Consider the following 16,857-nt stretch of genomic DNA (forward strand, 5'->3'; position numbering starts at 1 on the left):
GTCAAAAGTCGTGGATTTTCTTGTGTACATTTTTCATTGGCTAGACGCTTTAGCGCCTGCTGCCGTCGGAAGGGGAAGATTCGGAAATTGTCTCCCCCCCTTTCCGTGAAACGTTCAGCGTAAAGGCTCGTGACGCTCGTCCAATGAAATTCGTACACAACCCTTCGTTAGCGTGTTTAAAGGCTAGCTGCGTTCTCCTTCTGTTTGTTGCTCCTAGCCGGCACAAATTACCGGGGGTCCGGGTTTGGATTTGTTCCCCAAGTTCATCCCGTAAAGGTATAACTATTATCTCCAATAATAACGGCTCCAGAAGGGCTCGGGCCCGCTCTCGACGGCCCTGAGTGAAGTGGCTATCAACTCCCAATGCTATATCGTTATTATGTGATTGTTGAAATTATCGTTTTCCACTGACCGCGTTTCTTCACATTACCGTCGCCATTTGCCCGTGATAACAATAGCTGCCGCGGGGCTGGTCTCTTGATTGCGGATAAGAACAGTACGGGAACCCGAAAGGATCAATATCTTCACGTCGCGTATCATTCATTCATACCTTATACGTATCTCTCGCGTCAATGAAAAAAAAATGCACCTTCCCAAATTTAATGAGAGAACGTATAAAATATCCAAGTGTCGAGACTGTTTTGCCTTATCTTAAGAAAGATAAAAACTGCAAGCTTAACGCGAATACCACCTCGACCTTGGACAGTTATCTAATCGTCTGTTACACGCGGCTGTGGCGAAGTGATATTCGAACGTGCACAGCTCGCCATTGATTAATAATTGTCGATCTTAAAAACTATTATCGATAATATTTCGTAATTGGGGCATTACAGGTAAAATATTTTTATATTTCAATTAACTTTTATCGCGAGGGTCAAACATTCACCCTTATCAATCACGCTTTGTTAAATAATTGTGGAATTAGTAGAGGTCGGCAGTCGATTAATTTTTATCCATGAATAAAATAAGCTCGGCTATATTTAAATAATATTTATTTAAAATTTTAAATAACCAATAGTTTAATAAAAATTGTAAAATGTTTAAATAATCGAAAGTGAATAAGCCTATTATTTAAATAAAACTAACAATTATTTAAATAAATACCACTTTTATTCAAATAAATGCTTGGTTGCTTAAAAACATAATTAAATAAGTTAAAATGATATTCTTTTTACCAACGTTTTTTTAAATAAATCGGAAAATTTTTGGATAATGAATAAACATTTCCGAACACTAGGAATTAGAAGCGCAATGCGATACGGATTCAAAAGTCTGCCAAAAAGCGGAAATGACGTTGCATTTATATTTTGCTTTGAATAACGGTTCACATTTGCATCGTATATTAATTAAAATCATTGAAAACCTATGAGTAATCACTGGTAATCACGGATTGTTTTAGGAAAATCAGTAATCAGGTGTACAAAATAATATCGAGTGACTACCCCCTTGGATCCCCCCTTATAAATAAGATAATGATACCAACTATTTTTCAAAAAGGGGGAAGCCGGCACCTAGGAGCAACAAACACAACACCACACACAAGGAGAACGCAGCGCGTCAAAAGTCGTGGATTTTCTTGTGTACATTTTTCATTGGCTAGACGCTTTAGCGCCTGCTGCCGTCGGAAGGGGAAGATTCGGAAATTGTCTCCCCCCCTTTCCGTGAAACGTTCAGCGTAAAGGCTCGTGACGCTCGTCCAATGAAATTCGTACACAACCCTTCGTTAGCGTGTTTAAAGGCTAGCTGCGTTCTCCTTCTGTTTGTTGCTCCTAGCCGGCACAAATTACCGGGGGTCCGGGTTTGGATTTGTTCCCCAAGTTCATCCCGTAAAGGTATAACTATTATCTCCAATAATAACGGCTCCAGAAGGGCTCGGGCCCGCTCTCGACGGCCCTGAGTGAAGTGGCTATCAACTCCCAATGCTATATCGTTATTATGTGATTGTTGAAATTATCGTTTTCCACTGACCGCGTTTCTTCACATTACCGTCGCCATTTGCCCGTGATAACAATAGCTGCCGCGGGGCTGGTCTCTTGATTGCGGATAAGAACAGTACGGGAACCCGAAAGGATCAATATCTTCACGTCGCGTATCATTCATTCATACCTTATACGTATCTCTCGCGTCAATGAAAAAAAAATGCACCTTCCCAAATTTAATGAGAGAACGTATAAAATATCCAAGTGTCGAGACTGTTTTGCCTTATCTTAAGAAAGATAAAAACTGCAAGCTTAACGCGAATACCACCTCGACCTTGGACAGTTATCTAATCGTCTGTTACACGCGGCTGTGGCGAAGTGATATTCGAACGTGCACAGCTCGCCATTGATTAATAATTGTCGATCTTAAAAACTATTATCGATAATATTTCGTAATTGGGGCATTACAGGTAAAATATTTTTATATTTCAATTAACTTTTATCGCGAGGGTCAAACATTCACCCTTATCAATCACGCTTTGTTAAATAATTGTGGAATTAGTAGAGGTCGGCAGTCGATTAATTTTTATCCATGAATAAAATAAGCTCGGCTATATTTAAATAATATTTATTTAAAATTTTAAATAACCAATAGTTTAATAAAAATTGTAAAATGTTTAAATAATCGAAAGTGAATAAGCCTATTATTTAAATAAAACTAACAATTATTTAAATAAATACCACTTTTATTCAAATAAATGCTTGGTTGCTTAAAAACATAATTAAATAAGTTAAAATGATATTCTTTTTACCAACGTTTTTTTAAATAAATCGGAAAATTTTTGGATAATGAATAAACATTTCCGAACACTAGGAATTAGAAGCGCAATGCGATACGGATTCAAAAGTCTGCCAAAAAGCGGAAATGACGTTGCATTTATATTTTGCTTTGAATAACGGTTCACATTTGCATCGTATATTAATTAAAAATCCGGGAGTTGAAAACGAATATCGTGCTAGGCTTTATCCAGAAAAATATAATGTATCGGAAATCTCTGCACTTGACCTTGAAGTTCTAACTCGTTTATACGTCTTTACTCGCTTCTTTTCAAAATGTCAAAAAAATCCTTATTTAAATCGCAGCTTGGTCTTTTCCAGATTGCTTTTCCAGTTTGATTGTCATTTAACCACCTTTGAGTATCGCTAATTTCGAATTTAAAGTGAGAAAATATAAAAGAGAAGAAAAATAATAATATAGATCTGTAAAACCAGTATCTGGGAAAGAAATAGTTCTCGGAATTTCAAATTTAGCACAATGCCTAATTACGTCGGAATGGAACTCGGTAATTGGATCTCTGATTATATAGCTCCTTCCAGCTTAGCTTCATCATACGCGCGAAGTTACGGCTGAGAGATAAACTCTGTTCTTTCAAATGAGAAAAGTAGAGGTACGCGAAATGACACTGAATAGAAATATATAACACCCGAAGTTGGATGATGGTTTTTTTTTATATCAGCAAAAACAACAATGTATTCGGGTTAAAAGAGAAAATGCGGGTCTCGTGATTCCCTGAAGAAAAACCACGTCCATCCGCCTTTACCCGTGTAATCTTTCTTCTTTTTCCCGGTAGGGTCGCAGGCTCAATCTTCGTGTAGGCGGAGAATCTCTTCCGGGATCATTAAAACAGAGGCTAAATTTGCCACCACATATTCTTTGCTAACTCTATTACATTCGTGGCCAAAATTGATACCTCGTCAGATATCTCATAAACATTTATCGTAAAACTTTCCAAATGATTAAATTTTTACTAATGGGAAAGTATCATTTGAAATCGTCAAATCATTATGTCTAGTTTTTGGAATCTCATTAAGCTACAAATAAAAACGGCGCGTTAATGGTTGAAGAGAGTAATGTTTCCGAAATCTCGTGATATCTTAATAGACATTTGAGGATTTTTTTATTTTGAAATAAACAACTAGTTATGTTGCCTACGCATTATCATCCTTCCACATTACGTTATAAGATTTCCCAAGATCAAAGATACATTTTAAACAAAACATTTTGATACATAGATAAATTTTATTCCAGTTTTTCATCGCGGGCGTAATATAACCGAAAGCATCTTTGTTTCGGCGAAAACATAACGGGATAACCGCGATACGAGGCCGGTTTTGATACCAATTGACCTTCAAGACGGTCCTCAAAGATCTTCGAAACGGCTAATATACACTTCCGCAATAGGGTTTTTACCCGTTAAAGAATATACCAGTATTCCCATCGTCGCCCTCGTCTAATTAAATGTAAATGAATAGCCGTGGGAAACTAATTTTTTTTTGACATTAACCGAAGAGAGAGAAACGAGATAAAGAAACACCACCCCAGTGGTTTATTTATCAATATTTATGTTTCTGAAAACACATAGTAGAGACGCGTATATAGCTGTAGGGGGTAATACGTGACGACCTAAGGACCGTCATCAACGTTTTTGACGCCTGTATCCGAAGGCTAAGGAAGCTCTAGGGGGCGCTGAAGATGTTATTTACCGGTGTCTCCCTTCCGTTCGAATTAAAATTTCTGGCTCGGGGAAATTGTTTTGGCCATCATAGTCACATTTATTTACTTTTTCTCTCGACTAGTCCTTAACTAGATTTCAAGGGATTCCAGCGTAAATAGTTTCCTGGTTAATTAGCTATAGATGGATTATTTAAGCTCGGATTTCGGAGGGGGCCATTTGCTAAGGGGGGGGGGGGCAAGCGTGTCTGTCGCGGCACTGGGCCGATGCGTCGACTCCGATACATTAAGGCATCCTCTCTTAGGATTGTTGAAGATCGTTTTGCTTGGGTGAGTTTTGCTGCATTAGCTCGGCGTGGTTCCCGGCGCAGTCTGCGCGCGACTGATTCGGAAGGGGCGGAGGCGATTTTCCAGCTTCAATTTCTTTTCTTCTTTCTTTGCCGAGGGCTTTTTAATCGAACGTTTATCCTTCGGTTAGCTTATTTGGCCTCCTTACTTCGTTGGTGATCCTCATCATCTTCCCTGCAGACTCATTCGGAGGTAGGCCTATTTCAAAATTTTTTATCCAAAAGCCACGAGTGCCATTCTGGTGGCTATGGTCCGAGCGTTAGATTTAATACAATTCGGAAACAATTAAATTTATATTTTATCAAGAATTATTTGATGATGGTTTTCAATTAAATTTTTTTAGATATAAACCGTTAATTGTTATTAATTTAATTTAGTACATTTCTAGAAAGGGTTAAATTTTAAATTTTAAACTTTTTTATTAGAAGGCTTGCTATTGGAGTTTAGATTTTACAATTTTTAAAATGTATCAAATGGATTGTAAAATGGCACTCAGTAAATTTCAATAGTTAAACATAGTCAAAGTTATTGTCTGGTAATAATTTATAGTAAAATGTAATGGATAAAATACTATATTTACGCGAAATGGTTCAAAGTTTATTTGCACCCGTTATAGTCATGATTGTATTTACTGATAAATGAATGATTTTAGAAATAGTTTATATTAAATATGTAGACTATTTGATAGTTCTTATCAAAATTGTAATATTTCGTAAACAAGTGCAGTTAAACAAACTTTTGGAAAGTTGACATCTCATAGCATACTACTTTTAAACTGAGTCTTCAAAGATTATAATTGACAAATTATTTAAAATGATTGCCAAGTTAAAAATTTTTTCGTTTGAATTATACGTGAAAGCTAGGAGCAACAAACACAACACCCCACACAAGGAGAACGCAACCCGTCAAAAGTCGTGGATTTTCCTGTGTACGTTTTTCATTGGCTAGACGCTTTAGCGCCTGCTGCCGTCGGAAGGGGAAAATTCGGAAATTGTCTTCCCCCCCCCCGCCCGTAAAACGCTCGTCCAATGAAATTCGTACACAACCCTTCGTTAGCGTGTTTAAAGGCTAGCTGCGTTCTCCTTGTGTTTGTTGCTCCTAGGTGAAAGTATTAGTTTTCAAAGAAATATTTAAATTGAAGACTTTATTTGAAAATCGTCGTTCTGTCATTTTCTCTTTAAAAACCTGTTTACGTGAAAGCAAAGCCGAGTCTACGGTACAGTCTAGTCTCTTCAAAGTTTGCAGAAATTCGTTGGCCATTTAATTAAATATTTAAATTGTTCTCTTTAGATAATTTATTTTAACTATTACGAGACTGTTAACGTCTTTGGCGACGTGTGGAATTGAGTTTAAGAATTTTTTTAATAATAGTATAACTGAGAAGCAGATCACTCTGTTACACGGTGGCCTAATAATCAAGATTAAAAATGTAATATTTATTAATATTTATACAAACAAAGCTACAGATTTGATTTTAATCAGATTAAATCATGATTTAATCATACGAGGGTGTCTTAATAATAAAAGGAATTATTAATATGCATAAAGCTGGACAAATTTAAATGATTTGGGTACATTTGTTCGAATTTCATTCGTCCGAACCAAAGACAGTATATATCCCTAAGTAGTTTTGTCGTATACATGTAAATTTGGGGGGGGGGGGGCTCGAAATTAGTTTTTACACACAATCCTAAGGATTTGTGTGTATTAGTCTCACGTACAGTGTAGCCGTTGCCGATGCCGCCGATGCCGCCGATGCCGCCGTGTCACGCATACCTCTTCAACGGTTAGGGCTAGAAGAGTCAATGATATCTCGTTCGAATGTACAAACATCGGCATTGATAGCCTTTCATCAAGTTTTCAAATCGGAGCCCAAGAAGTTGGGCATTTGCCCAATTTACTATTTTCGGTGATTTCCTTTATGTGGTAGATATTTTCTTTAAAATTAAGTCCGATAACGTTAAAAAAAATATTATTGGATAGGTTAGGATTCACTTGAAATACAACTTCGGTTATATCAGTAAATATTAAATTTAAGTATAGTTTTCGGGGTTATTTACCGGACCCCAATGTTCGTGGTTTTATATTTCCGCCTGAAAGTCGACATAACGTTGCTTAATTTAAGTCCGATTTTCATGAAAGTTATATTTTTGAATAGCTGTGGTTTACACTTAACCTAGAATTGCAAATACGTTCCTTAAATTTAATTCTAAGTAAGGTTTTTTGGGCAGCGTATACGGACCCCCGCAATTTCCAACATTGTAAATCCGCGTGTTTATAGAGGTCTACGCGCCCGTTTCCCTCTGGCGTTTTTCAAGGCGCTTTCAACATATGAGCAGAAGTAACAATTAAGTATGACACTGATCGGCCTAGTCTTCGGCGTATGACCAGAAGTAACAAATAAGTGTGCTCAGAAGTAACAAATAAGTGTGATCAGAAGTAACAAATAAGTGTGATCAGAAGTAACTAATAAGTCACTAGAAGAAATAAGTGTGACACTCAACGGCTGACTAGTAGTAACAAATAAGTGTGATCAGAAGTAAAAAATAAAAGTGACACTGATCGAAGGAATCTTCGATGCTTTCAAGGTATGACTAGAAGTAACAAATAAGTGTAAATATTATACTCCGCAAATACGTTCCTTAAATTTAATTCTAACTAAGGTTTTTTGGGCAACGTATACGGACCTCCGGAATTTCCAACATTGTAAATCCGCGTGTTTATAGAGGTCTACGCGCCCGTTTCCCTCTGGCGTTTTTCAAGGCCGTTCAGAGTGGGCCGCGCTTTCAACGTATGAGCAGAAGTAACAATTAAGTATGACACTGATCGGCCTAGTCTTCGGCGTATGACCAGAAGTAACAAATAAGTGTGATCAAAAGTAACTAATAAATGTGATCAGAAGTAACTAATAAATGTGATCAGAAGTAACTAATAAGTTACTAGAAAAAATAAGTGTGATCAGAAGTAACTAATAAGTTACTAGAAGAAATAAGTGTGACACTCAACGGCTGACTAATAGTAACAAATAAGTGTGATCAGAAGTAAAAAATAAAAGTGACACTGATCGAAGAAATTTTCGATGCTTTCAAAGTATGACTAGTAGTAACAAATAAGTGTAAATATGTTTATATGTGTGACCGTGGATATATTTTGGTTGCGATACCGGCGTTGCAGGTTGCTGTGAATAGCTCAAACAAACTTAACACATTAGAAGGATTGTGTGTATTCCGACCGTCGTACGTCTTGTTTAATCTTTTACGCCTCTTGGTTCAGATTTGAAGGATAATTTCGCGATATTTGGTAAGACCAATCGAATGATACCAATATCAGGTCATATCAATTTCCAAGGTCACCGGAAGTGACGTCACGTGGTTCGTATTTCCGGAAACCCCCCACTTTGACCAGTAAGACCAACAGTTCTTTGTTACAAATCACTAACCTAATTAAAAATACGTTGACCCATCGTTTACCTTATCACATGCTTATTTTGTAATGGGCTCTTGGACTATAATAAACCCAAGCGGAAGTTTTCGAGTTACCTGGTTTTGTAAGTAAGGTAGCGAAACTCGAACACGTTAATTTAAATTAATTTTAAAATCGCTAGAAATTAAATCGCCAACAATTACTTAAATGGGCAAATACCCCACTTTCGGGGCCCCGATCTCACAAATGTTAACAATGCCGGCGAGGGCATGATATTTCCAATCGATTGAAGTATCAGGTGTCTTTGTACCTCTAACATACCGCGAGAAATCGTGTGAACACCGGCAATTAAAGCAACGCGCTTGATAGTAATATAATCGCTATTTCGTCTCGTGATACCTCTAAATTTAGCCGACCAACTAACCAAATAACATTAATAGCCTTAAATCAGGGATCGATGTTTGAAAGTATTTCGACCCTAACGTAAGCGAAAGAGAACAATATATAGGATAGTTATTTTCCCTAGACTTTGGTCTTGATAGGGTCATGACCCTTTGAGCCCTTCGCGCGTCATTGTATAACCGGAATCGTCAATCACCAAAAATATTTCCATATGACGACAGTATGACATCGTTCCTGCTAAAAATATTTTCAATCTTGATGGGGGGTCAGTGTCAAAAGGAAGTGCGAAGTTCAAAATTGTTGAAACGCCTCGAATAAATTTTCAGTTCGTATGGCGTGATGGAATCACGGAGATAACAATTTATTTTCCCCTGGGATGGAGGTCAAATGGCCCTCGATAGGACTATCACCCTGCCTTTAAACTTTACTTTACTTTTGGTATTGATAAGAAAATATAACACGATTTTGTTAAAAACAGCGGAAATTTTCTGGAAACGGAAGGAGTCGCGTTTTGGGGTGAAGGGAAAGTATTTAAACAATTATTTTCACATTTTCGCGGCTAAAATCCAACCGATGGCTTCGTCAGAGACAACGCCTTTAATTGTAAGTGAAATATCAACATAGTATTGACCTCAATCTATAGATGTTCCGAATTACGTACTCCAGTTGGTTTTTGTGCCAGATGTCGCCTTTACAACTATACTAAAAATTATATCATAGCCAAAACGCGAGTGTAATAGAACGACCTTCATTTTCGTCAGTTGATTGCAATTAATCCAGGCGTAATAGTCCGTCATACGTGCTTCCTGGTGTTACGTGCTTTAAGATTTATGGAAATTATGAAGGAGGAAAGAATCGACACTATTTGTACTTCTTTTCAATGAAGCTACTACATTCTTCGTTCAATTTTGAAGAAAAAAAGGTAAGAATTGCAAACAATCGCGCAAGGTTGACTTCCTTTTAACTTGACGATTGTCCGCGTGGTCCTTTAGATCAGAAAAGTATAGTGGTATATAAAACGAATTGACTTCGTATTTCTCTCGTAATGACTTTTTTCAATTGTTGCTCAAATTCAATTTGCTTTCAATTTGCGTCACATCTTTCTAAAAGATATTTAGTACGTAACAATTCTTTCAAATAAATTTCTATATTGAAATTAATGTACATTTCAAAAACCTTCGCGACGATTCTGGCATGTTGATGTACAAACATTTTTATACTTTTCACGATCAATACTGACCATATTTCTGTCATAAAGTTTCTTTTTATTCATTGACTTTTTCTCAGCGTGACTCAATTTTCTAAAAAAAAATGATTTGAAAATTTTATTTCGAAGCGGTCGATTTTTGGTTCCGCGGTCATCGGAACAAGAGGCACGCTGAGGTTTACTTATTTTGAAAACTCGAGTGCCTGTGATCAATAAGCTTGGATTCTTTGACCTCGCAATCATTAGCCACGTTTTCGTCGCGTCAACTCGGATTTCCCATTGTTCTACGGAGGGAAAGCCCTTTTAAAATCCTTACGCGTCTTAATTCGCAAGCACGCGTAATGACGTTTAAATGATTAAAAAAATGTATCTGCCGTTGGACTATTTTGAGTTCCTGCTTAAGCGATCTTATCACGCGAATATTATAGCGTTGTTTATCCCGCCGCTTCGATATATATCAGCATCGACTTTATCAAAACACGACTATTAACGCTGTAGGACTACGTGAAATCGATCCACGGACAGAAGTCTGACTTAAAAAACTTGATAAATATATCTAAATTAGCCCTGTCGATTGATGATATATTTACCAGTAATTTGAATGTCAATCGTTTCCCATAAAATTTCACATTCAGCCAATTTTTAATTGACGTTTATCATTGAGTTTTATCAGAGACGAGGTCAACAGTTTGGAACAAATTCTTTGAATAATAGAAGCCATGGTCACACTATCAGTCGAGTTCCTTTAAGTTTCATTGGTCAAAACAAGCACTTAAAGCGATTTCATCTGGATTTTTGATGTTTGGTGTGACCGTGGCCTAAGGGAGAAACTGTGAGAAAAAAGCGATAAGAAACACACGGGTATTGGTAAATCGATGAACTTTCGGAACTTTAACCATAATCGCGTTTTTGTTAGACATTTCAAATTATTTTTGTAAACAAGTCTTGATCGATTTAAATCGGAAATAAAGTCGCAATATGGAACTGATTTGAGCACTTGCCATATTCTTTAACCTGTTGAATTTGTTAACATCTATAGCAGTGTTCCGAAAAACCTTTTGAGATTTGAACACAAACGCGTGATAGGGTTCAGTTTTCTTAAGACTCTGATTAATCCACTGGCTTTCTTAAGACGCTATTTATAATTATTGTTAAAATGTTTCTAATCAGACTGTACCGGCACCAAGTTCCCTTGTAAGCGAAATAGGTTCGAATTAAATAGAAGTAAAGACAGTATAATTATCAGCTAGGCTAATACCCAAGGCACCACCTTAGGCCCAAGTCATCTAGCGACTTATAATGCCTTTAAACAGGTGGCCGGGTTACAATGCGTAGTATCTTAATATGTGTACCCTAATTAGATTCCGCTACGTGTACGGGATACCACGACCAAACATTAAGAATTCCCTAGTATATTTTAGGCCCTTTTGAGGTGAATGACCTTTGTTGGTCCATATAAAAGTTACCATACGCGAAGTACTTGTGTCGAGATTACGGTAATAGTAAGTGTAAGGAATTGTTGGCTCGCGTGGCATAAAGGGCTTGTCACAACCCTCCTACGCATTGTAACCCGGCCTGTCGCTAGATGACTTGGGCCTAAGGTGGTACCTAGCTGATTATTAAGAGTTGAAAGCGCTGCGCAAATGTCCTTTGGAAATGAGATAACTAAAAGTAGGTGGATCACTAACGCCTTTTATATACGAAGCTCAACACGCTACTGTACGACTTTTCATAGTACGTCGTTGCAAATGTACTAGTAAATCTACCGCGAGATTTTCAAAGCAATTGTACAATTGTCGCATATACTTTTATATTCATATTCCCACGCCCTACGAGTCACCTTGAGCGCATTTTTCAAAGTGCAAACAACATTCGTCTAGTTTTAACCAGATTTTCTTCGAACGACTGCGCCTTAGTCAAATTACAGCTTTGAAACTTTTTGTAAGTGTAGTTTATAATTTATTCATTTAATATCAATAACCCACTAATCGAAATATAAATATAATTTGATATCATTATTGTTGTAACACGCTTTAGTCACTTAGTCTATGTCTATATCGCTTAAAATATTAAAGCAGTAATGGACAAATAATGAAAGAAATACTAAAATATTCAGTGTTTATGCCGAAAATGTCAGCAATTTCGACGAAAACATATTGAGGAAATGATCTATAGTTTACATTAATGACTTCTAGTTAATAATACGCCCTTTCTAAGTGTGCATCGCTTTTCTAATATAGTTGTAAACCAAAAAAACAGGCTAATTCTTTCGTAATACAAAGAGGTACTTTTTTAACAGAACCGTTTGAAACACGCAAAAGATAGTTTAAGCAGCACGTGTTCGAACGTGAACGTGTAGGAAAGGCGTAGAAAAGCCAAGTTGAATCATGTACTACGACGGTGGCCCTAAAACTGTCGGATATACGAGAAAAAGGAATATTTCTTTTTCAGTCTTTACTCGGTAATTGCACGAAATGCTATTGTCAACTATCGCTCGCATGTGAATTAAATGACGTTGATGCATGGTATTGTTTTCGCTAAAGTAAAGTTAAAACTAAACTATATTGCTACTTTCACATTGGTCGGAAAATGAGAGTGAACTATTTTCCGCTCGGTATTCCGTCATATTTTCCGTTCAGTGTGAAACCAACTTAATAGTCTCCGACGTAAATGTGTTTTCGGAGTCCGTTCTCACGGAAGACGCTAATCAATATGGGTGGAAAGCATTAGCATATCCGTGTGGCGAAAACAACTTCTAGGCTCCTTGGCTCCCTTGATTATATTATTGCGAGCACGTTGTTCCAGACCAACGAGTGTGCGTACATTCGGTGGCGTAGCCGGCGTGTGTACCGGTTCGCGAAAGAGGCGCGGAACGGTTTGGTCCCGTTCTTAGTTCGCTAAATGTTCCAATTTCCAAATTGAACAATATTTTTAAAGGAACATTAAACCCAAAAAAGACTGCGCGCGTTAAATGAAGACGTATATCAAAATGCCACAATATGTTTACGACCCTGATTTTGCTCAATCCATGGCCATGATTCCCGGCAATCGCCGGATGTCCGAGTACGGCGCTTACGGGGGATATCCATTGGTAATTATCACTCATTTATTTACGCATTATAATGGCACAAATAAATGCGTTGTAGTTGGCCTACAGGCTCGAGTTTCCGACTAGGCAATATAGGTAAAGCCCCGGCTTCGAACGTTTAGTACTATATTTACTGACGGTGGGGGCCTATGCAAGGAAAGCATAAAAACGCAAAACTCGCATATTACGAAGCTGAACTTATGTCATGAGAATAATGATATGTTTTACTCTTAAACCGAATCAGTGGAAAATCCATTGATTTCATCAGTGGTGGGGCCCTTCTGTTGGTGGGGGCCCATAAGACAGTGCGTAGTAGGCCTATTTCTTAATCCGGCACTGGGACTTACAGTTTATGTATGGTGCCCGGTTGGAACAATTTTGCCTAGGGCCCGGAAAACCGCTAACGCGGTCCTGTTTGACTATGTAACCGCGTAACACTTTTTTAAATAAGTTGCCAATAGATAACCTTTATGTCTGTCCATGGTTGCATGCGACGTTTTTTATTAAGTATAAATGCGAATTTGGCACTTATGAATTACAAGCCCCAAAAAAATTCGTCGATGATATATATAACACTTAAATTGGATCAAGTAAAAACTCTACAACGATTATTTGTACACTATAAAAATTTTAATGAAAAATTAAAAACCGTTACATGTCGATATTTAAATTTAGAAACCCTATATTCCCCATATGTGTAGATACACTTGCTATATTTACCCTGCGCTCTATCCCCCCTCTACCCGTAGTTGTAGTTATTTGATGTTTTTGACCTTTTGTTCATTAGACGTTTATAGCGTTTGAGAACGGTGGCGTACACGCCAATTATGACGAAACATGTAACGCGTTTTTAATTTTTCATTAAAATTTTTATAGTGTACAAATAATTGTTGTACAGTTTTTACTTGATCCATCATACTACACTAGTTCTCAGAATATTGATCCAGAATAACACTTAAATTGCGATAAAAAGTAATGTAAATCAAAAAACTTAATTATTTCGAATTCAAAAGCTGCATTTTGTATATTAATTTTCTGTATAGTGTCACAATTTTGTTTATTTTAATTTATGAGAAAACGTATGTTAACGGTGTCACGACAAAAACTACTGCCTAGTGCTATATTATTCACTAACACAATGTCTATAACCAGGATAGTTCGAAAGTTAGAATTGAAAAATTACAAGTAACATTTAGTAACGCTTACCGGGTGACACCGCCCTTAGTGACGACCCTGATTTTAAGGCAGATCACACAGGCCTAAGTCAACTAGTGACTTGTGAAGCCAATTACCGGTGGCCGGGTTAAATTGGGTGGGAGGAGGCAAGCCCTTCAAGGAACGCTAGCCAACATCTCCCTACATTTAATATTACCGTTAACCTCAACACCTTTTTATGGAAATGGGAAACCGAAGAGCTCGGGGGAAAACCCCTGTAACCAGCAGGGAGATAACTTAAAAACTCAACGCAGAAGGAGTGGTTCCGAGTTTTCACCCAGTGCCACAAGCTGGGATCGAACCCGCCTCCTCTTGCTACAAGGTGCGAGGGGCAGGTCACTTCCATTTTGGGTGCGTCTTAATCATAGTAAAATGGTTAAATCAGGGTAATCAAGATTAAAAAATCTAATCACGATTGAATCACTCTAATCACGAGTTAAACGAGATTTAATTATTCTAATCATGATCTAATCTTTTTATTCAGGATTTAATCATTTTAATCAGATTTAAATATTTTAATTAGATTTAATCATTTTAATTAGATTTAATCATTTTAATCACAATTTAATCATTTTAATTAGATTTAATCATTTTAATCACAATTTAATCATTTTAATCACAATTTAATCATTTTAATCACAATTTAATCATTTTAATCACAATTTAATCATTTTAATCACAATTTAATCATTTTAATCACAATTTAATCATTTTAATCACAATTTAATCATTTTAATCACAATTTAATCATTTTAATCACAATTTAATCATTTTAATCACAATTTAATCATTTTAATCACAATTTAATCATTTTAATCACAATTTAATCATTTTAATCACAATTTAATCATTTTAATCACAATTTAATCATTTTAATCACAATTTAATCAATATAATCGGTCGAATCGAGATTTTATCGAGCGCGGTAAATCCGAAATAATAATTCTAATCACAAATTAAATTATTATAATCAGCTCGTTCTAATCACGCACAATTATAATCATTCCAAACGGTATCTGCCTATTAGCGCAGTTCCCGTTAGCGCAGTTCCCATTTGCGCAGTTCTCAAAAGCGCAGTTCTCAAAAGCGCGGTTCCCCAATAGCGCGGTTTCCCAAAAGCGCGGTTTAATTATCCAAATTTCAGTGTATATAACTTTGAATATGGAATGCCTAGGTTAGGTTAGGTTAGGTTAGCCGGGCGCGCCGCAGGCGCGTAATCACTGTAGGTTAGGTTAGGTGTTTTCAACCCATTTGTTGAGATAGGGAAAGTGTGCAAACGAGAAACCGCGCTATTGGGAACTGCGCAAATGGGATCCGCGCTTTTGAGAACTGCGCTTTCGGGAAACCGCGCAAATGGGAACTGCGCTAGTGGGCATAAGCCTTCCAAACACCAATATAATCATTCTGATTCTCGTTCTAATTTCTAATCGCGATTTAATCATACTAATCACGATTTAATCGTTTCAATCAGGATTTAATCATTTAAATAAAAATTAATCATTTAGTCATTATTAAATCAGATTTAAACATTCTATTAATTGATTAAACATGATTTAATCAACATATTCGTGATTATATTGAATTTAATCAAAATAATCACGATTAAATCGGATTTAATATTTAATCAAGGAAGTGACCTGCCCCTCGGCGAGGTGTGAGTGCTAACCACTTCACCCATAAGGACTTTTACAGGGTGTCCTAATAATCAATATGAAAAATTTAAACATGTTAATAAGATTTAATCATAATTTAGTGATACGCCCTTCGGACACTACCAAATTTTCAATATATTATAGGCAATTGGCTTTGTACGCGAAAGCAAATCAACGGGAGGCAATTATTAAAGGAATAAAAAATAAGACCTAATATTTATCTAAAACCTATTTGGCGTTAGTGGCCAAAAATAGTCCTAGCAGAGAAGGGAGTGCACTATTGCAAAACTTCAATTTTCACAAAGCGCATTGTAATTCCCTCGCTGCGCCCGCCTCTTTACCCCTGCTCGACGGCTCCGCCTTCGTACGTGACTTCACTGTCTCGCAGTTTCCGTTCGCGGGCTAGCATGCATCCCTCGTATACGCCACCAACAAAACGGGTTCGGTGCGAATGCGTGGAAGCCTAGCTTGTTCGGAACTAATTTGACGCTTTCAACTCCGTTGACCATCAAATGCCCATCTGACGTTGAAGCCGCAAGAACGGTATATACGGGGTATTTTTAACGTTTACAAGACGTAATGTATGGAGGGGTGGGGCGTTTGGCCCGTGTCCCCTCAATCTACACGCCTGACGTCATTGTTTTAAATTTAACAGAGAGCGGCACGGCTCCTCTCCCATTTTTCATTACCCTCAAAGTGTATCTATAAGCGCGGCCGTCGGGAGGACACGTCGTTTGTAACTTAAGCGTGTATCTTTTGGCCGATAAAACGCCCCTCCGCGGTCCTCCCCTTCTACGCTTTTCATTTTGGCGACCTTCTGCATTTATTTTTATAACGCCCGGTATACGGTATCCGGGTCGGGTTATGGAATTTCCACGATATTTTTTGGGCTCTGACCCGTAAGGTTCGTCCACGCGCGCTCCCAAGTCGGACTTTCGTAGTGGTGACACGACATTGTCATGATCATGTCGGATGGATTATTCTATGGATACGAGAAACCCGTGATACTCCGCGATTCCTATACCGAAGTACGAACTATCACCGTTATGGTAGGTGGTTTCGAGAATTTACGTCATGAAATATTTATTGGT

General features: G+C 37.3%; 1 protein-coding gene across 4 annotated transcripts in view; it reads left to right on the plus strand.

Annotated features, from left to right (window-relative positions):
* Nucleotides 1-16,857, plus strand: part of LOC149940779 (aquaporin-9-like) — a 45,162-nt gene that overhangs the window by 13,107 nt on the left and 15,198 nt on the right. Inside the window, exon 1 of one of the 4 annotated variants that reach the window (XM_090178124.1) lies at nucleotides 4,885-4,971. The exons of 2 other annotated variants lie outside the window; for them this stretch is intronic. Coding sequence is in view for 1 of the 2 variants with exons in the window: in XM_090178122.1 (XP_090034248.1) it covers nucleotides 9,485-9,526 (42 nt within the window). In the remaining variant the exon portion in view is untranslated. Of the gene's footprint in view, nucleotides 1-4,884; nucleotides 4,972-9,450; nucleotides 9,527-16,857 lie in introns of those variants that run through there. One more of the 4 variants, XM_090178122.1, reaches the window with a different exon arrangement.

Source organism: Leiobunum rupestre, chromosome 6 (assembly GCF_980474605.1).
Source record: "Leiobunum rupestre chromosome 6, qqLeiRupe1.1.hap1, whole genome shotgun sequence".
Lineage (NCBI taxonomy): Eukaryota > Metazoa > Arthropoda > Arachnida > Opiliones > Sclerosomatidae > Leiobunum > Leiobunum rupestre.